General features: G+C 40.1%; 2 protein-coding genes across 2 annotated transcripts in view; both read left to right on the forward strand.

Annotated features, from left to right (window-relative positions):
- Positions 1 to 8004, forward strand: part of LOC105028653 (sorbin and SH3 domain-containing protein 1) — a 52529-nt gene extending 44525 nt beyond the window's left edge. Inside the window, exons 22-28 of the mRNA XM_029120483.2 lie at positions 66 to 191; positions 407 to 601; positions 878 to 1435; positions 2208 to 2306; positions 2926 to 3122; positions 3442 to 3548; positions 3771 to 8004. Of these exons, the coding sequence (XP_028976316.2) occupies positions 66 to 191; positions 407 to 601; positions 878 to 1435; positions 2208 to 2306; positions 2926 to 3122; positions 3442 to 3548; positions 3771 to 3838 (1350 nt within the window). The 3' untranslated portion in view covers positions 3839 to 8004. The remainder of the gene's footprint in view (positions 1 to 65; positions 192 to 406; positions 602 to 877; positions 1436 to 2207; positions 2307 to 2925; positions 3123 to 3441; positions 3549 to 3770) is intronic.
- Positions 8005 to 8380: 376 nt separating this feature from the next.
- pdlim1 (PDZ and LIM domain 1 (elfin)) lies at positions 8381 to 21652 on the forward strand. The gene is made up of 7 exons (XM_010901530.5): positions 8381 to 8805; positions 9683 to 9834; positions 13907 to 13991; positions 15038 to 15225; positions 16115 to 16251; positions 16983 to 17097; positions 20894 to 21652. Exons 1-7 carry the CDS (start codon positions 8713 to 8715, stop codon positions 21078 to 21080), a joined length of 957 nt encoding a protein of 318 aa, XP_010899832.1. The 5' UTR covers positions 8381 to 8712; the 3' UTR covers positions 21081 to 21652.
- The last annotated feature ends 355 nt before the right edge of the window (positions 21653 to 22007 follow it).

A 22007-nucleotide genomic window follows, 5' to 3' on the forward strand; every position in this document is an offset into this window, starting at 1 on the left:
ATTAACATTGACTGTGCATTGACAATACAGTTTTTTGGGCCCCATGTGTATGTTTTTTTTTCCAGCTCCTTCCCCCCACAGAGAAAGCCCAGCCAAAGAAGAGTGCCCCGGTGCAGGTGCTGGAGTACGGAGAAGCCATAGCACGCTTCAACTTTACAGGGGACACTGTGGTGGAAATGTCATTCAGAAAGGTGAAAATAAATTGGGTATAGAGCAGCTGTTAAATGTAATCTTATTTTTATGTCATACAGATCACAAAAATTCAAAGTAACATTGTGTTATGGATTATTTTGTATATTTCACTGTTCTTGCTAATGTTGTTTAGGTATGTGCATGCTATATCCTTTTAAGCCCTGCATCTAAATATGTGATCCTGTGAGCTAACATGATAGAACTATGTCTGCAGGGAGAGAGAATCACCCTGATTCGCAGGGTTGATGAGAACTGGTATGAGGGCAAAGTCTCAGGCACCAATCGCCAGGGTATCTTTCCTGTCACCTACATTGAGGTGCACAAACGACCCAGAGTCAAAAATGGATTAGATTATCCAGATGCCCCCATTGGCCAATCACCTCATCGCAGCCTCAACGCATCGCCTCAGGTAATGGCAAAGTCCTCAGACACTTTCTCTTTTGTGGACCTTTCTGTCCGTATATACAACCATTCCCATACTCTCCAAATGTATATTGCCACTTAGTTGTTTTGTTTTACTTTGGTGCTCTATTATAAATATTATATTGGCTTTATTATTTGCATTTGTTCATTCACATTTTATTGTTTCAACTTTCCTTTCTATGTCTTTTCCTCCTCCTTTCCATCTCTCTTTTTCTGTCTCTGTGTTTCTCTCTCATGTTGGATTTCAATTTTGGTCAATAAGCTGAACCGTATCCGTAACAATCGGCTCACCACATCCCCCATGCCCTTACCCCGCTCCCCCCGCCGCTCCGTCTCCCCTGAGGTCCAGTCCATCTCCTCTGAGTGGATCTCCCTGACCATCGGGGGGGCCAGCCCACCGTCGGCCCCCACCCCTCCTCTTCCCCCGCGCCCTTCTGAGGCTTACCGCTGGGGCGAGTACCTGCCCCCTTCCATGTCGGCCAGCCCGCTGCCTTATGTCTACAGCAGCCAGTACGGCGCCTCCCCCGGGGCTTCTCCCGGGGCCTCCCCCCTGCCGCCGCCCTACCCACCCCGCCCTGGCTCGGCCACCCCATATCTCACCTTCACCCCTCCCCAGGGGGAGGACTTCCTGCTCTCCCCTCCCTCTCCTCGGCTGTCCCGCAGCCTGAGCCCCTGCGGAGGGGCGGGCTTGGAGAGCTGGCTGACAGGAACCAGTCCCCTGAGCGTCCTGGAGAGGGAGTTGACGGAGAGGGGGGGGGGGGTGGTAGACAGGGGCAGTGGCCGCGAAGCCCTGGGCAACCAGCAAAACAGCCCAGCAGAGGTACCTGGTTCACCGCATGGTGTGCAGTGTTGCATCCCTGGGCACAGCGCGCCTGGAGTCACCGCTGTGAGCCACGATAATGTTTTCGCTGTTGCCACCTGTCCATTCACAATTGCGGAATGTAGCTTGTGATTGATGACTAGTTGGCTTAAAGTTGCCCCGTGTCTGGTGCAGTTGGTGGGATATTTTGGTCTGCATGAGTTTTTGGTGCGTGCTGTACTAACGTGCACATGTTTGAGTGTTAAATTAGGTTTTTAATGAAGATTTGTCTCCTCAGGTATTTGGAATGAAAACCCAGTGATCATGTATGATTTGAATTGACAAGTGTTGTTGAACAATTCAGAAAATAGTCTCTAGATTCCTGCTATTATAAAGTAATGTTGGAAAATATTGTCATAGAAGAGTACATTTATTTCATTTCTACAGTAAATTATGTATACAGTAAATATTTTTGGGGCTAGGTCAGTTGCAATTAAACATCTCAGAACATTTCTTGAAATTTCTTGAAAGTTATAAACCCCCTTTTTTATAATAGATAGTATCACAATATGCAGATATGATCCAGATTCCTTTTGGAATAATCACAAACAAGTTTATAAATGTTTTTAATAAAAAATTACTTTTGTTTAAGTGATACGCTATGTCTATGGATGTGAATGGTCTGTCAACTGTCAGTTGTCTTCACAGCACGCTGTTGGAAATCAATTGCATCCTACATACTTGAATTTCTGTTTGCAATCTGTAGTCTAATTTGTGTGTGCTCATTTTACAGCTGGCGAAGAATGAGAGCGACTACCATGGAAGAACCTCCAGAAGCCCTGTCATGTTGTTTGACATTCAGGACAACAACGTCAACGCTAACTCATTTGCGGTAAGGTGTTGATTTACAAGTCATGGTCAATGATACTACATCTGAATTTGGAACCAGTTATATTCATGCGGGGATTCATGTTTCATGATCTATGATAAATGCTCCCTTTAACTCATAACTGTCCAAAGAATATAATAAACTCATCACAAATCTAATCTTTAACGTTGTATCCTGAACCTCATCACTCTTCAGAGTTGGTTGAGTTTCTGCAAAAAACATCAATGGGATGAATTCCACAACGTTCACGCATGACCTTGATGTAATCCTCTCCCTGCTACTGATAATGCACGTCCTACTGTTATCAATACGGTCATGAAACTAATATTTCATTGTGTCTGTGTACATTTTACATGCCTCTCATTTTAATGTCTTACCTTTTCATGCTTTCCCCCTCTCGGCCGGACTCCGCCCCCTGTCTCTTCTCTTGGTTTCTAACGGACCCCCCATGCCTTGCTACTTACTGGACGTCCTACCTTCCTACTTCCTGTACACCCTTTAACTTCCTGCCTCGCCCTTCCACCCAACTCTTTCATCTCTCCTGTCCTTCTCGGGTGACTGGGAATTCTCTGCATATTCCCGGAATGCTCTGTCTGACCTCTGACCTGCCTGCCGTCACTAGGAGGCAGTGTGTAATGAGATCATAAATATAGCCGAGACCTCAGTGAGGTACTGCAGCAACCTCTCCCCGAACCCCCATGACTCTGTCCTCCACGGGCTCCTGCCCCCCCTTCACCCCAGTAAAACATCTCTCATCATTTCCCAGCAACCCCAGTCCCACAGCAGCAGCCCGGAGCCCAGCCGTCTCAGCTGTGGAATGTGAGTACGGACGTCTGATGCCTCCATGCCTAGTCTGAGTCCTGGGCACTCAGTTACTCTTGCACGGTTGTGCTCTGACTAAAGGCTATAAGGCCCTCGGTTCAAGAGTCACGTTCATTAGGGCCCGCAACTTGGAAAAGCCTTTTCCAGGATTACTGGAAATAGTCCTCCCCAGATTCACTTGTTTTCATTCCATTTGGTGCCCAAATGAACATGACTCAGGTCTGGTACGTACACATCTGGTCTGGTTTTGGATGCTGTGTCTGTCAAGTCCCTTTTGGGGCTTGTGTTTCTGACTTCCCGTTGTGTTGTTCTGCAGTTTCCAGGCTTTGTACAGTTACGTGCCACAGAATGAGGATGAGCTAGAGCTGCAGGAGGGAGATCTTGTCAGTGTCATGGAGAAGTGTGATGACGGCTGGTTTGTGGGTACGTGTGGGGCTTCAGGACGGATTCCCCGTAGATAAACGTTTCACTCTATCACAGTGTTGTCATATTCATTCATATAGAGGCACAGGTTTACAGTAGAGGGTGAAATTGACATTTGCATAGTTTCTCTGAAATTACCACATAGACAAGGTCATTGTTTGGCCTCAGTAGGGAGGTTTTATTGCAAAAACTTACAGTTATTGTATTTTTTTTCCTTCGCAGGTACCTCGAAGCGGACAAAACAGTTTGGCACTTTTCCCGGAAATTATGTTAAAGAGGTCAAATTGTAACCTACCCCATAAACATTTCTATTGTGGGGAGAACCTAGCTCTAACCCTCGGTTTCTTGTCTAGTGTTGGGAAATCATTACTATTGCGCTTGGCTGTTTAAAATTAGAATAGTCATTTAGCCTGGTGAATAAGGTTGTCTGGTGTAAGTGATCAGTTTGGTGTGAGGTATGTTAATGTGCATGAGGCGAAGCCTGGAGAAGGCTAGCTGTTGACTCACTGCCCAAACATCACAAGTGATGTTTACAGTAGGCAAGCTATCCATATCCTCCGTTGTACATGAATTTATCATACAATATTCTGACTATGGAAGTCCTAAAATATGGGTGCACATATATTGTATATACTATTCTTGTACAGTATATGTAGTCATTGAAAGTGTCATTGTGATTGTTAACCTACAATATAAAGTAGGTTTAAAGCACAGGTCCATTTCTATGGGGGGTCAGCAGCATAAAAGTTAATGGATCAAGTGTGGATCTTTTAACCTCTGTGTCGGATCAGGAGGGCTCAAATGGATGGTTGTGGTTCATTTCCTGGAGAAGTAAGAGCTTTTTTGGCTGAAGTATTTTTGATCAACGTTGAATACAGATACATTTGAAGTTTGAAGACTCGCTAACGTTGTCTAGAAGACTCATGTTTTTCTTAGGAAAACCTAGTTATCATTAGTGTCTGGTTGGACATGCCATGAAGATATCAGGCTAGTGTATACTTGGACAGTGTTCAACAGACCATATTGGTTTAATGTATAAAAAAACATTGGCCTCAGCTAACATTTTGGAAACACATTTGTATGTGCCTGCTATGTTGTAAATCATTGTGGAATGGCTTTATAGGTTTTGTTTGCTCAGAATTCACTGAAAGCTATAAAACTATGTTTGTGACAAAGAAGGCTTGTAGTGTACTTAAAATAGATACAAATTCATACCTCAGTGTAGTCCAAAAGCTTCCAATGCCATTTTAGTATTGCCTCTGCCTTCTAAGGTTTGTACTATAATTTGAGCAAGTACATGTGCATGATAGAAATCTGGAAATGTTAAAACACATTAGCTAATGTTAGAAAACCTATCTGTTCATTGAAAGGTTTGAGTGCAATAATGAAGGCTGTCTGTGCTATGTACATACCTCATGGAGATCATTTGAATGATGAGAGAGATAGTGAGCAAAGGCTGTTTGTGATCAAAATGAATGAGCAAATGTAATACAATATAGGGACCTAATTTTTTACCTGTCATCCTTTACAGCATATATGTCCCTTAAATTTAGAAGGAACATTCTCTGTCTGATCTTTGATAATGAATGTTAGGTAGCTGGTTGCATACTGCTAGCTTAGTTAGACTGTCCAGTGGAAACACAGGACAGGCGTGGTAAGTCACTCTTTTTAAAGCACTTAACTTTCAGCCCTGTGGTCATTTCTGGACATTTCTCCAACTATAATTGTAGGTTTGGGTTTTTATTGCAAAACCAATTCATTCATTCTCGCAAAAGTTAACTCTTGGTTTGAGTAACAGCTGATTTGAATTGAGAGCATTAAATGTTTTACATTTGACATATTCCTGTATTGTAGGATACACAGGCCTTTTCGGATATTCGATTGACTACATATTAACATCAGTGTATCATGTAGAATCACATCTAAGATTATTAAGCTTATGTAGAGCACAAAACTGTATCGATGCTATCCTCGTTCCAATGACACCTAGGTACTTCAAGAAAATTATTACATATCTCCAAACAGGATTGCTCTCTGAAGGAAAAATATTGTGAATTCTGATATCACAGTCAGGCACCATGTACAAAAATATCATGTTGCAAAAGTAAGAATTGGAATGCTTAAAAGCACCTGAGTAGTCTTCCTGGGAGGAAAAAGCTAATTCTCTAATATTAAAGATTAGCAAACTAGTAACATCAGTGAAAACCTGGTGGATTCAGTGAAAAAAGGATGTCTACTTCTAACAAATTCTTCCTTAGGCTTATTATGACTCAGCTGTTCTTCAGCAGTAGCCTATATTTTACAAGTGACAGTAGTCTTAGTTTACTTGTCAGCAGGAGATTTGAGTTTGTAACGACAATAAAAAGGATCCTGAAAAGAGTACCCGTGTGTAAGACTATCAACATCAAACTACTAATACTGTTTCATCTTCACTAAATCTTTGGGGGATGAAGATGATGAAGATGTTGACTATTTGCTACTTATCTGTATTTCTCAACGTGACAAGATTAGCTAAAGTAGTGCAGTGATGATTGGCATTGACAAGATACATTGGTATGGTTTGAATCTATTTAAAAGCACAATCCAACCTGCATACCTGCATACAGATTCAACACTAATGTTGTTTGCTCCTTGGGGTTTAAGGCCGGGTGTCTCTGTAAAAGCACTTTGTGACAACTGCTGTTGTAAAAAGGGCTTTATAAATACATTTGATTGATTGATACAGATCATAGCCCTGGAGTATTAGTAGTATACCACAAAATGTTGAGATCCCTTATTTTCTATTATAAAATAATTACCAATTCATTTGGAACAAGTAGTTATTAGTCATTCCTGTTGTATTTCACAGCTTTCAGTTCATCAGAATTCAGGAGTTGAATCCCACAGTTGAAAATCATTAATAATATATGCCTGTTTATTCAACTGACTGCTGTTAAACTATTTGTTTGTCGTTTACATGAGTCCATACAACAGCCAACTCAAGCTTGTTTATTATTTGCAGCCAACATTGATGAGAATACACACTTATAGTATGTGGCAGTTGTTTTTATCAAATCAATTACATTATACAAATTTGCCTCTACATAATCATGTGACTTTCATTTTAGTATATTCTTAAAATGTAGAGGTGTTGAAAAGAAAAGGTTATTTGAAGATTGGATCTTCACATTAACCCTTTTGCGATACACTTATAATGAAAAACGTTTGTGGTTGAATTTTGAGGGGGTATATTATTCAAGGAGTTCTTTAAAATAACTTTTTTTCTTTAAGAACTTCATAGGAATTGCCTTACAATGTTGACTATCTTGCAATATTTTTTTATTTTCAGAGAGTAATGTATGGTGATTCATATGTTTGCAAATCAGTATTTCCCTGCAGGGTCTGCTGTACATAGCTGCCATTACTTTTGTGTCTGAAGGATAACTCAGTGGATTTATTGTGACTCAGCTGCGAGCTGTTAACCGCATAGTAACCGTGTCCCCAGGCTATTGGGCACATCGCTAACATGTCTGAGAATGAAATTAAACCTATTCAGATGCAGTAGAACACAAAGTGTTCTATTTCAATCTGTGGTTTCCCTAATGCTAACACTTAGGCTATAGCTAATATTACCAATCTCCCAACACTGAGACAGTTACATCCAAAGTTGAAACCAACTTCACAGAGTAAGGTCCAGCGACAACTTTACAAGGACTGAATGACTTTGGCAACAAGAAAATAACGCTTCTGTTGGTAGCATAGACTCACAAGCCAGTGTAGAACGTTGATGTGATCATGTGCTCCATGCAACATCGCAGGATGTATGAATGTATGGTTTTGGAGTACTGTATACACCCATTATGTTTAAAGGCTCTGTGTTTTCAGCTTGTAATAACATGTAAACTATTAAACAGCTTGGCACAATTGTAAATATGTATAAAATAGAAGTATGGAATGTAAGTGATGGCAAAAGTCACACAAAGCTCTATCAGTTGTTCCAGTTTAATTACCTGAAGGCCTTTTTTTGGACAAAGCACAGAGTGAAGTGTTATTGAGCACAGACAGTGTCATGCATGAAGGAACATTAGGCTGACATTTTGTGAGAATCGTAATGCCTTATGGCAGATGCAAATTGTGCCTCATTTTAATTTTCTTTTACTGACACAGAGTAGTATCCATATGTCATATTTAAGGATGTAACTTGTTTTTTTTCAATAACTCTTTGTGTTGAGACATGTACTAAGAACCCAATAGTTAATGTACCAGTACCTAGACTAAAGTGTGACACATTGCTTCAAATAAATGATTTATAATCATAAGGATGTGTTCTTTAGTTTGCCGAGATGCACAGCCTGCAACAGGTTTTGTTTGTTTGCTTTGCAGTGCTGTTACAAATGTCAATACTAAAATAAAGACAACACAATTTACTGCTGTGATTTCCATATTATGCAATATTTAATAAACTATATAAAGCATTCTGATGTAGCATATCTTAATGTCTCATAAAAGGTTGAACTTATGAACAGCTTGTTTAACGAGAAATTTAAAAAATACAGAATTGTTTAGTTTTAGGACTAAGCTTATTCTGATCATTTCTTACAGCCACACACTTTACACACAATGGAGTCAAAACCTCCAGTGATGTCCTGGATTAAACAGATCATATAATCAATAATGGATGGGATATAGGACAGTGGGTATTGAAAACATGTTTATATTGTTTTGGAAAACTAAACAACAGTGCAAACCCTAAGAACTAGCTTAGCTTAACCTCTGAACGTGACACAGGTATAAAGTTTAGGGTTGCTATAAAGACATGAGAAATCCATTAGTAATCTTCACTTCAGGACAAGTTTCAGTTTGTCGGTTGATAATGGAGCCAGTGCCAGGAATTCAAGGTTTTGGGAGCGGCACATTCCACATCCTGGAATTTGCCTCTACCATAAATGGTAAGCTTGCAAATAACGTGGTGACGTAATGGCACATCCTTCAACAAACATCGGAAATCGTTCTTATCAGCGTGGACACTTCAGAAACTATTCGTTCAGCTTTGCTATGTGAACCTACCCTTCTAGCTACAAACCAGGCTTGAAGTTTGTTCAGTGTGATTACACATCACATCTGGCAAAACGTAACACTTATTTTATTATTACTCGGATTCGGCAAGTTTGGAAAAACCTTGGCAATGCCTCTAAAAGTGGTCGTGCAAGGTCCTGGGCCTTGGGGATTCCGTCTAGTTGGTGGGAAGGATTTTGATCAACCCTTGACTATCTCGCGGGTAAGCGTTATTTTAAAGAATATGTGACTTGGTAATCTGTTGTTCCAGGATAACGGCATCTGACAATTGTAATCGTCCGTAGCGCAACTTCCCCACACTACAACAGTCGCGAGGGAAGCAAATACATTTGTGCTATGTCTAATGCCATTTAGGTGTCCGGGACTTGGGTCAATGTAGAAGACGGACGTTTAATAAAATGTTTTACTAAACTATTTTTCAATGACAAACCAGCTTCACAGTTTGTATTGTGCCCCCTATGGCCTAGTCTATTTCTAGATGGTAATCATCCATTGTTGGGACAATAAAACTATCCTGGTATAGCTCTTGACCATTGTGTCCATCTGAAAGGGCATTAAAAATCAAATATTTATTTACCTTAGGCACATTTGGTAGGTATGCAACAGTGCACATCACATCCCTTGAGACTGCAGTGTTTCTCAACATTTTCATAGGTGGGGCACTGAATTTCCCACTGTTTTCGTAACCTAAATAACGTTTGGCCTGAACTTGCCCACAACGTTGACTCAGAAGTACACATTGGGGAAATACTTGGAAGGTGTATTGAGGTCTACAGATGAAACCAAATGAATGACTACTAAATTCAAATTCTTATCCTAGATTATAAATAATATGGTGTGGGTTGTTTTCAAAACTGACACCTTCTGAGCTAAAACTAGCAAGTAAAGCTTTTCCTTTTTTAACCAGCATTTCAAATTGTTGACCTGTCACCAAAATCGACTGTACAGTTGATCATTCTTAAGTTGGGCTGTACCTATGTTTACCTCATAACCTGGGACACTGAGAAGGTTGGCCAGTGGATCCTTGCTCTGTCCCAGTCTAAGTCAAATTATTCTTGATTATGTATTGCTCATTTCAGGTCACTCCTGGCAGTAAGGCGGCCCAAGCCAATCTTTCAATTGGGGATCAGATCTTGGCCATAGACGGAGAGCCTACTGAGAATATGACTCACCTGCAGGCACAGAATAAGATCAAAGGCTGTGTAGAGGATATGACACTCTCCATCGACAGGTAAAGAGTTGCTTAGACATGTTGCAGTATTCTATGGATTTGGATGTGTAAATATCATGTATCAGTTCTTCAGAAGTACAGATAACCACATCAGGTGAAAGACATCAAGTTAATGATACTGATTTGCAGGGTTTACGAAATTTGCCAAGAGGAAAGGAAAACTCAAAGAACATAAAAGGGTAGTGAGATCAGTCTAGGGAAAGCTATAGAACCATCTCAAAATATTTGAGCTCCCTCATTCCACTGTGAGGCACATCATTTAACATGACAGCAACTCGGCCTAGGAGTGGATTCCCTTCCAAAATAGCCCAAAGAAAAATAATAAATCAGGTAAATGCCAATCCAAACATAACATCTGGAGATTTACAGACCTCCCTTTCTACATCTCAGGTTACTGTGCATGCTGGAACAAGAATAATACTGAATTGAAATGGCATTCATTAGATGGTTACTTGGAAAAAGCCTCTGCTGTAAAAGAACCAGACTCCACATCTTTACTTTGCCAGGAACCACCTGGATGAACCTTATGATTTCTGGAAGTCAATTCTCTGGAAATCCAAAACTTTGCATTTTGGTCACTACCAAAACTGCTGTTTGTCAAAAAAACAACACTTCCAACCATCAAAAGAACCTTATCCCAACAGTCAAGTATGGTGGCAATGTCGAGATCTGGGGCATCAAATCTTCTAAAGGATTTGTGTTTTAGGTTGGCCAAGTCAAAGTCCTGACTTTAATCTAATCGAAATACTATGGCTGGACCTGTAGCAGGCACAACATGCCAGACACCCCTCAAACCATCAGTTGGATGATTTCCGTAAGAGGTGTGGGCAACAATTCCCCCAAAAATACATTTCAGAGATTGATTAGTGGCTATTGATGTTTACTCCAAATTGTCGCTGCTTATGGAGGTGCCACAAGCTATTCAATGAATTTATATGGTTTATTGAAATGTTTTATAAAAAAATATTGACCATGCCTGTGGGCTTCACATACTTCCAGGCAGTACTATATGATCATGTATGGTCAGATTTTGAATTCCTAGATCTATATATTCATTTTATTGATTACATTTATCAAGGTCTGTTTCTTTAAGCATGGCTGCTGTTTTAAAGTTTGAATTGCAGATACACCTACACATTCAAGGGTATGTTTATTTCTTTTTACTATTTTATACATCTAGAATGACAGCAATACCTCAACTATGAAATAACTCATGGAACCATGCAGTAACCTAGAAAGTGTCACACAGGTCAAAATGCATTTCAAACTTCAAAGTTGCCTCCCTTTGCCTTGATGACAGCTTTGCACACTTAGTATTCTCTCAACCAGCTTCATGAGGTAGTCACCTGGAATGCATTTCAATTAACAGCTGTGCGTTGTTAAATTAGTTCATGGAATTTCCTTAATGTGTTAGGTTAGATATACAGAGGGTGCCAAGGTACGGTGGATTTTCAGAAGATCATCAATATGTCTGTACTGTAGTAGTAATTATTACAAGCACAATTCAAATAAGCAAAAAAAAGTCCATCATAACTTAAAGACATGAAGGTCAGTCAATACAGAAAATGTTAAGAACTTTGGACGTTTCTTCAAATGCTGTCTCATAAACCATCAAGCACTATGATGAAACTGGCTCTCATGAGGACCTCCACAGGAATGAAGACCCAGAGTTACTGCTGCTGCAAAGGATAAATTAGTTACCGTTACCAGCCACAGAAATCGGAAATTAACTGTACCTCAGATTTCCGCACAAATAAATGCTTCATAAATTTCAAGTAACAGAAACATCTCCACATTATATATTCAGATGTGACTGCATGAATCAGGCATTTATAGTCAAATTGCTGCAAAGAAACCACTATTGAAGGACACCAATCCATTTGGACACCAATGAAATTCAGCACTACTGTTGTTTGCTCCTTGGGGTTTAAGGCCGGGTGTCTCTGTAAAGCACTTTGTGACAACTGCTGTTGTAAAAAGGGCTTTATATTTGATTGATTGAAATAAATTTGACTGACCAATCCGAAGGTTGCTTGCTTGGGCCAAGAAACATGGAATGGACACCAGACCAGTTGAAATCTCTACCTTAGTTTGAGTCCGGCCTTTTGTTGTGGCCAGCCTAAGGCACACCTGTGCAATAATCATGCTGTCTGATCAGCATCTTGTTATGCCACACCTGTGAGGTGGATGGATTAGCTCGGCAAAGAAATGCTCACTAACACAGATTTAGACAGATTTGTGAACAATATTTGAGAGCAATAGGCCTTTTGTGTACATGGAAAAGTCTTAGATCTTAGAGTTCAGCTCATGATAAATGGCGGCAAAGACAAAAGTGTTGCGCTTATTATTTTGTTCAGTGTATATATACAGTCATATGAAAAAGTTTGGGCACCCCTGACAATTTCCATGATTTCCACTTATAAATAATTGGGTGTTTGGATCAGCAATTTCATTTTGATCTATCAATTAACTGATGGACACAGTAATATTTCAGTAGTGAAATTAGGTTTATTGGATGAACAGAAAATGTGCAATATGCATCAAAATGAAATTAGACAGGTGCATACATTTGGGCATCCCAACTGAAAAATCACATCAATATCTAGACACTTCCTATAGCCTCTAATGACTGTTTGGATTCTGGATGAAGGTATTTTTGACCATTCCTCCTTACAAAACATCTGCAGTTCAGTTAGGTTTGATAGTTGCCGAGCATGGACAGGCCGCTTCAAATCATCCCACAGATTCTCAATGATATTCAGGTCTGGGATGGCCATTCCAGAACATTGTACTTGTTCCTCTGCATAAATGCCCAGGTAGATTTTGAGCAGTGTTTTGGGTCATTGTCCTGTTGAAATATCCAGCCCCAGCGTAACTTCAACTTTGTAACTGATTATTCAACGTTATTCTCAAGAATCTGTTGATATTGAGTGGAATCCATGCAACCCTCAACTTTAACAAGATTCCCAGTACCGGCACTGGCTACACAGCCCCACAGCATGATGGAACCTCCACCAAGTTTTACTGTGGGTAGCAAGTGTTTTTCTTGGAACGCTGTGTTCTTTTGCCGCCATGCATAACGCCCCTTGTTATGACCAAATAACTCAGTCTTTGTTTCATCAGTCCACAGCACCTTATTCCAAAATGAAGCTGGCTTGTCCAAATGTGCGTTTGCATACCTCAAGCGACTCTGTTTGTGGCGTGTGTGCAGAAAAGGCTTCCTCCGCATCACTCTCCCGTACAACTACTCTTTGTGCAAAGTGCGCTGAATTGTTGAACAATGCACAGTGACACCATCTGCAGCAAGATGATGATGTAGGTCTTTGCAGGTGGTCGGTGGGCTGTTTTTGACTGTTCTCACCATCCTTCCACTTTGCCTCTCCGATATTTTACTTGGCTTGCCACTTCTGGCCTTAACAAGAACTGTGCCTGTGGTCTTCCATTTCCTCACTATGTTCCTCACAGTGGACACTGACAGCTTAAATCTCTGCGATAGCTTTTTGTAGCCTTCCCCTAAACCATAATGTTGAATCATTTGAGAGTTGTTTTGAGGCCCCCCATGTTGCCACAGTTCAGAGGAGAGTCAAAGAGAACAATAACTTGCAATTGGCCACCTTAAATACCTTTTCTCATGATTGGATGCACTTGTCTATGAAGTTCAAGGCTTAATGAGCTCACCAAACCAATCGTGTGTTCCAATTAATCAGTGCTAAGTAGTTACAGGTATTCCAATCAACAAAATTACAAGGGTGCCCAAATTTTTGCATAGCCTATTTTTCACATCTGATTTAATTTCATACAACTTAATATTGCTACACTAAAACTCTTTGTCTGGAAAATACCCCAGTACTCAGCTTTTATTAGAAAATGAATGGCATGCCACTGTGATAATTTTCTGTGATGACAGAGTAAATTATTATGCAGCCTCAGAGGGGTGCCCAAACTTTTTCATAAGACTGTAGAAATACCCTTGAACAAGTGGGTGCGTCCAAACTTTTGACTGGTACTGTATATTATATGTCAAGTGTATTGTTTATCATTGAATACTGAATATTGTTTGACTGTCTTTTAGATCAGAAACTAAAATGTGGTCACCACTCTCTTCAGAGGAAGGAAAGACCAACCCTTACAAGATGAATCTTGCAACGGAGCCACAGGTTTGTAGCTCATTCATAGTCACTCAGACCAAATGTACCGTTAGAAAATGAGGTATTAAGTCGACGCAGAGGTATTTCCCCTTGTCTGTCATTGAGTATTAGCTGAAAGAACCCATGCTCACAGAGAGGAAACTTTCGACTATCTGCAACCTTACACATCCCCACTGCACAAACAAAGGCTTGGGTTTTGATACTGCCAATAATGAAGTCATTGTTTACTTCCCAACAGGAGATTTCCTAGGAGACCATAGTTTTATCAGCCAGGCTCTGACACAAGACCCAGTTCCTGCCTACTAAATGGAAAATCAAGGCCACAGTATGAATTCATGTAGGAATCGTGTGATTTGTCGGTCCCCCCAAACTTTCAAGGAGGAGTTAATAACCCATTGCATTTTGTTCACAGAATATGTTTGCAGTATTTCTGTTTTTAGTTTTATGTATACAAGTCATTTCAATATCTTTTCGGTTGATTATTTGTGTTACTATAATCTGACAAATGGCCTGGGATAAGTTTCCAGGTGGCATTGCCACTAATGTGGCACTTTTATTTCTCTCTGAGATGTCAGAGGAACAATTTGTGTGAGTGAATGAGCAACATTCACTAAATGACTTGACTAAATGGCTTGACTGTGCAACAAAGCTTTTAGGAAACTTCCCTCTGTTCATTTGATTGCATAAGCAGTGAGTGATGCAATTGAGGTCGTCACAATGTTCGTGTGAATGCATTTGTGTGAAGCCACAGCCAGTCTCACAAAATCCCTGCTTTTTGTCATCTCGTTGTGAGAATATGCATGGAGCATGAGCTATATTTGAAGATATTATGGGTTTTTGTGGCTGGTAAATTCACTGGCTGTAATACAGTAGCAGTGTGTTTCCATGTCAACGTATTTTAGACCTGTCTGGCCCCTTGTTTATTGGCTATTATATGGAAGGGTACCAAATAAGCTTGACTCTCATATCCTTTGTCACTAATATAAACAAATTAGTTGAGCAATTTTTTATATTTACCATTTTCTTTCTGTATACCTGGTTAACACAACTTGCAGGAGGTGAAACACATCGGTTCTGCCCACAACAGGAGTGCCCTGCCATTTGCTGGGTTTAGCCCCAAGGTGGTCACCAATCAGTATAACAATCCCGCCGGCCTGTACTCCTCAGCGAACATCAAGGACTTCAACACAGCCGTTGATGATGTTAAAACCCATGCCACAGCTGTTAACGAACCCACTACCATGTAAGGATTTATCCCAGCTGGTTGTAATTACATCGTTGCAACACATTTCATCAGATTATTTCTCTGTTTAAGGCTGCTTTTACACAGGCAGCGCAATTCTGATATTATCTGAAACATATAGCTGTCTAAGTATTTGGACAGTGAGACAAGTTTTGTTCTTTCATCTTTAACACTTGTTTACTCCAGCACTTCAGATTTTAAACTATATAATGAGGTTAGCGTTAAATATATGCTGTCAGCTTTTATTTGAGGCTATTTTCATCCATAACAGATGAACCATTTAGAAATAACAGCATGTTTTGTACATGCCCCTTCCCCCAATTAAGGGGACTGAAAGTGTTTGGACAATTTGCTTCCCAGCTTTCTCTTATTACACAGGTGTGTTTGTATCATTATTGCACATGCAATCACAACTTATCTGTTAAATGGTGGAGGTGAGTTATGTTTTGGGTGTGTATTGGTACAGCTGAAACTGGCTCACTTGTCTTTATTGATGAGGTAACTGTTGACGAAGTCTACAGAAAGGTTGTCTGCTCAGATACAATCAAATGCCTTTAATCTTCACCTTGCAATATTCTGGTGATCAAACCAAGGAATTTGAGGGCGCAGAAAGTGGAATGTTCTTGACTGGTCACATCAGTCACCGGCTCCAATCCAAGTGAGCATGCGTTTCACTTGAAGACAAGACTGAACTGTAGCAGAATGAAAAGCATTTCAACTTGTCAAATGTCTATAGTATTGGAATAAGTCAACATCTGCAGTAGTTGTTAATAAAAAATTTGGCAATCTTTATGCGTTTTGGCTTTTGATTTGCTTCTCTGTGTGTCCTTCATGAATTATCATCTGTTAACTGTTTTGTAGATTAAAGTCTCTTCATTTTGTTTTTCAGTCCAGACAAATCAGGTGTTCGCCCACCAATCGTGGCCGATTCTGAGGTCTACAAAATGCTGCAGGAAAACCAGGAGGCAGATGAACCTCCTCGACAGTCTGCTTCATTCAAAGTGTTGCAGGAGATTCTAGAGTCAGGTACTTATTTTTCCATATAAACTAGCTGGTTTGAATCCTGAATGCTGATAGTTGTAATGTGAGACTATGGACCACGGGTTTGCCATCACATGACTTTACTGCTGTAATTATGTTGGTAAATGGTTTATGAGCGCAATAGGCATCTTGGGGTTTTGTGATACATTGCCAATATACCACGGCTAAGCGCTGTGTTCAGGCATTCTGCAATGTGTTGTGACTAAGAACAGCTCTTAGCCACATGTTTCCTGGCCCTTTCCTGACCTGCGTGTCAGGTTAATTTGCATTATAAAACGCATGAATGATTGCCACCACCGGAATGATGTTGCACAATTGTGAAATGTGTGCCTGTTACGACACTAGTGCATGAGAATTTTGTCATGCAGTTCTTGGAGATGGAATTAATTAGGCAATTAGAAGTCTGTACCCTCATTGGTTTAAATGTTACCAGTATTCTTTTACATTTTATTTCAATCAATTCTGAATTGGAGTATTTAGTTTGAATAGCCTTGTTCTGTCAATGTTAGGTCTGCAACTCAATATTGACAACAATGCAGGTGGAACTTTCTAGTCAAGAAGCATGTAAACAGTCAATTGAAGTCTATACTCCTGTAAGATTGCTGACATAATGTATAGTATCTCAAAACCTCTTCTCCATATTTATCTAGGGTTTTCAAAATGTTTAATGCCAATAGGTAAGTGGCCTAACCAACCATCATGTTTCCCCTGTACAGACACTGATAAACCCTCTGGGTTTAGGAGTGTGAAACCGCCAGCCACAAAAATTGGTTCAACTGTGGGAAATGCCGACAAGTTATCAATCTGTGATAAATGCGGATCGGGGATTGTGTAAGTGCAATATTTATTCATGTTGATTCAGCAAACTTTGCATTTTGATCAGTCATTTGACAAGGAGATCAAAAATGTGCATACCTGCTCTGAGATTCTTCATATACAGTGGAGAGAACAAGTATTTGATACACTGCCGATTTTGCGGGTTTTCCCAATTACAAAGCATGTAGAAGTCTGTAATATTTATCATAGGTACTCTTCAACTGTGAGTGACGGAATCTAAAAACAAGAACAACAAAAATCCAGAAAATCACATTGTATGATTTTTAAGTAATTTATTTGCATTTTATCGCATGAACAAGTATTTGATACATCAGAAAAGCAGAACTTAATATTTGGTACAGAAACCTTTGTTTGAAACCCAGGTTTGCACTCAATGCAGCAGGGATTTTGGCCTACTCCTCCATACAGACCTTCTCCAGATCCTTCAGGTTTCGGGGCTGTCGGTGGGCAATACGGACTTTCAGCTCCCTCCAAAGATTTTCTATTGGGTTCAGGTCTGGAGACTGGCTAGGCCATTCCAGGACCTTGAGATGCTTTTTACGGAGCCACTCCTTAGTTGCCCTGGCTGTGTGTTTTGGGTCGTTGTCATGCTGGAAGACCCAGCCACGACCCATCTTCAGTGCTCTTACTGAGGGAAGGAGGTTATTGGCCAAGATCTGGCGATACATGGCCCCATCCATCCTCCCCTCAATATGGTGCAGTCATCCTGTCCCCTTTACAGAAAAGCATCTCCAAAGAATGAAGTTTCCACCTCCATGCTTCACGGTTGGGATGGTGTTCTTGGGGTTGTACTCATCCTTCTTCTTCCTCCAAACACGGCGAGTGGAGTTTAGACCAAAAAGCTCTATTTTTGTCTCATCAGACCACATGACCTTCTCCCATTCCTCCTCTGGATCTTCCAGATGGTCAGTTGCAAACTTCAGACAGGCCTGGACATGCGCTGTCTTGAGCAGTGGGACCTTGTGTGCGCTGCAGGATTTTAATCCATGACGGCGTAGTGTGTTACTAATGGTTTTCTTTGAGACTGTGGTCCCAGCTCTCTTCAGGTCATTGACCAGGTCCTGCCGTGTAGTTCTGGGCTGATCCCTCACCTTCCTCATGATCATTGATGCCCCTCGAGGTGAGATCTTGCATTGAACCCCAGACCGAGGGAGATTGATTGTCATCTTGAACTTCTTCAATTTTCTAATTATTGCGCCAACAGTTGTTGCCTTCTCACCAATCTGCTTGCCTATTGTCCTGTAGCCCATCCAAGCCTTGTGCAGGTCTACAATTTTATCCCTAATGTCTTTACACAGCTCTCTGGTCTTGGCCATTGTGGAGAAGTTGGAGTCTGTTTGATTGTGTGGACAGGTGTCTTTTATACTGGTAACAAGTTCAAACAGGTGCAGTTAATACAGGTAATGGGTGGAGAACAAGAGGGCTTCTTAAAGAAAAACAAACAGGTCTGTGAGAGCTGGAATTCTTACTGGGTGGTAGGTTATCAAATTCTTATGTCATGCAATAAAATCCAAATTAATTATTTAAAAATCATACAATGTGATTTATGTTTTAGATTCCGTGTCTCACAGTTGAAGTGTACCTATGATGAAAATTACAGACCTCTACATTTTTGTAAGTAGAAAAACCTGCAAAATCGGCAGTGTATTAAATACTTGTTCTCCCCACTGTATACACACCGCTTAATAGGCTGTACTTATCCCAGATTTGTAAACAGCCAAAAATGCATGTCATCTGAACTATTAAGTTTTTATTTAATTTGTTGTTAATATGGATACAATGCCAATGATTTCTATTGACAACCAAAATCCAAATGCAAAATTTGGGTCATGTGGTAAAAACAAGACTGACAAGTTCTAGAACAAAACTCTTTGTGAGTTAACATAATGTCCTTATTTCAGGTGAGGCGTTGCAGCGCACTTCAGTAGATGCCCTATTAAACATGAGGACATAATCTGGCAAATTCATGTGCTGTCCATAAAACAAAATGACTGGTGTTGTCATGCTGCCAGACAATGTTTTATTAGTTTCTATTGAACAAACGGTGAGGGACCTACCTGAATTTGTTCAATCTAACCTTGTTATCCAATAGAAACTGATTGTGTCCCAACTGAAAGTTGGGACACTGCATAAAATGTAAATTTAAAACAATGCAATGATGCGCAAGTCATTTAAACCCTATATTCTGTAGAAACTAATATAAAGACAACATATTTATTGTTGAAACTGAGAAATCTTATTGTTTCTTGAAAAGTGTATGCCCACTTTGATGCCAGCAAAAGGTTTAAAAAGAGCTGGGACATAGGCAACAAAAGACTGGAACAGTTGTATAATGCTAAAAAATATTACCTGGTGGAATATCACACAACTAATTAGGTCAATTGGCAACAGGTCAGTAACATGATTGTGTGTTAAAAGCCAAATACCAATATTGGATGGCCACGATCTTTGGGCTCTCAGGCAGTACTACATTAAAACCAGATAAGGTTCTATAGTGGACCACTGCATGGGCTCAGGAAAACTTCAGAAAACCATTGTCTGTGAACACAGAAAGTCATGCATCCACAAAAACTAGTTAAATCTCTACCATGCAAAGAAGAAACCTTAAATAAACAAAATCCCGAACCGCCACCACCTTCTCTGGGCCAAAGCTCATTTCAGATGGACTGAGGCGAAGTGGATAACTGTCCTGTGGTCTGACAATCAAAATCTAAAATTATTTTTGGGAATCATGGACACCACGCCCTCCAGGCTAAAGAGGAGTGGGTTCACCCGGCTTATCAATGCACAGTTCAAAAGCCAGCACCCGTGATGTTATGGGGGTGCTTTAGTGCACATGACATAAGTGACTGTAATGCTGAACAATATATGTTCAGCATGTTTTTTTAGCAATATATGCTGCCATTCAGACATCTTTCTCAGTGAAGGTCTTGCTTATTTCAGCAATACAATGCCAAACCACATTGTATTACAGCGTGGCTCCTTAGTAAGAGTCTGGGTGCTAAACTGGCCTGCCTCCAGTGCAGACCTGTCACCTGTTGAAAACATTTGGTACATTATGAAACCAAGGAGACCCCGAAACTGTTGGGCAGCTGAAATCCTGTTTCAAGCAAGAATGGGTATACATACATCTATACATCTCACTTTCCAAACTACAGCAATTTGTCGACTCAGTTCCCAAATGCTTTCAGAGTGTTGTTAAAAGAAGTGATGCAACACAGTGGTAAAAATGCCTTCCCAACTTTTTTTGCCATGTGTTGCTGGCATCAAGTTCAAAATGAGCATGTATTTTTCCAAGAACAAAATTTGTTTCAACATTTGATACATTGTCCTTGTACATTTTTTATATTGAATATAGGATTTAAATGATTTGCACATCTTTGCATTTTGTTTTTATTTCCATTTAACAAAGCGTCACAACCTTTTTGGAAGCAGGGTTGTAGTTTTTCCTGAATGTTTTTCTACTGGTGTTTGTCTCCTCCTTCTGGTTTCATTGAGATTGACACAATAGGGTTTTGTGTCACATCACTTCAGTTGGCTCATGCCGCAATACTGGGCTTATGCCACCAACTGTGTTTAAGAGCACTTGATGAAAATGACAATTTTCCAACAAGAACTACTTTTTTACTCAATCCTTTATAAATGTTATCAGATGTTTCAGAGCTACATTGTGTAAATGCACTGTAATGACATTCTCATGAAGATAACTGCAAATAAAATTTAGTTGTGGGAGGTTTTATATTGAGTTATGATTTTCTCAACCTGACTTACCCATTTCTCTTGCACGCAGTGGGATGGTTGTCAAGTTGCGGGACAAGTTCCGTCACCCAGAGTGCTACACCTGCTCCGATTGTGACGTCAACCTGAAACAGAAAGGGCATTTCTTTGTGGAGGACCAAATCTACTGTGAGAAGCATGCTCGGGAGCGTATGACTCCACCTGAAGGCTATGACATGGTCACTGTCTACCCCAAGTAGAGCTGTCTTGTTGAACACTGCCTTAAACTGCACAACCATTATAAGGTCACCCAAGATGCCATGAAAACCATTCCAAGACATTCTAGCATTTAAAAATGGCGCATTACTGGAATGTAAAAATGGTATATAACTGTTTTCTTTTTTGGTAAATAATAATTTGCACATTGCGTGTATACATTCTGAAAACGAAGGCATTATGAATTGGGGACATTCATGGTTTTAGTCCAGGTTTCTACCGATAGTGCTTTTAAATGTTTGGGGATTATCTGTTTTTACCAAGGTCGTTATTCTGAACGGTGCTGTTATCAGTAATATGTGTTGGACATTTCAGCTACTGTACTTGGAACTTGACTCCTTCATTGTGATTCAGGATTCTGGATGAATGGTGGCCCTGCTAAAGTACTGGATGTATGCTCAGAATAATAAAGTAACTTTCTTTTTGCTAAGCTCAATTTTATTTGTAGTTTTTATATTATGAAAATGCTTTATCCGTTTTTCATATTACTCTGCACGTATCAATGTTTGACTGTACCATAGTTATGAGTACTGAATAAAAATTCCTCAGACCGTGACTTTGTTTTGTTCATAACATCGGTTAGGTTTCAAGACAACTGCAGTTCTTCAGGGATGCCTTCTCAATAGGGTTAAACAGGTTCACTTAAAAAAAAGTGGTTGCCTTTTATATGCAGGTAATCTGGATCTTTCTAAAAATAAAGGAAGGATTGTGAAAATACAGTGAAATACTGCAAATTAACCAGCTTCAGTCTTCTAAAAAAGCAGATGCCAGGGAGGAAATGCACCTTTTAGACAGTGATCCCAAGCACAAAACCAAAGCAACATTGGAGTGGTTAAAGAACAGAAATGGGAATGTCCTACAATGCCCAGTCAAAATCCTGTCCTCAATTCCATTCAGAATCTGTTACATTA

Source organism: Esox lucius, chromosome 6 (genome assembly GCF_011004845.1).
Source record: "Esox lucius isolate fEsoLuc1 chromosome 6, fEsoLuc1.pri, whole genome shotgun sequence".
Lineage (NCBI taxonomy): Eukaryota > Metazoa > Chordata > Actinopteri > Esociformes > Esocidae > Esox > Esox lucius.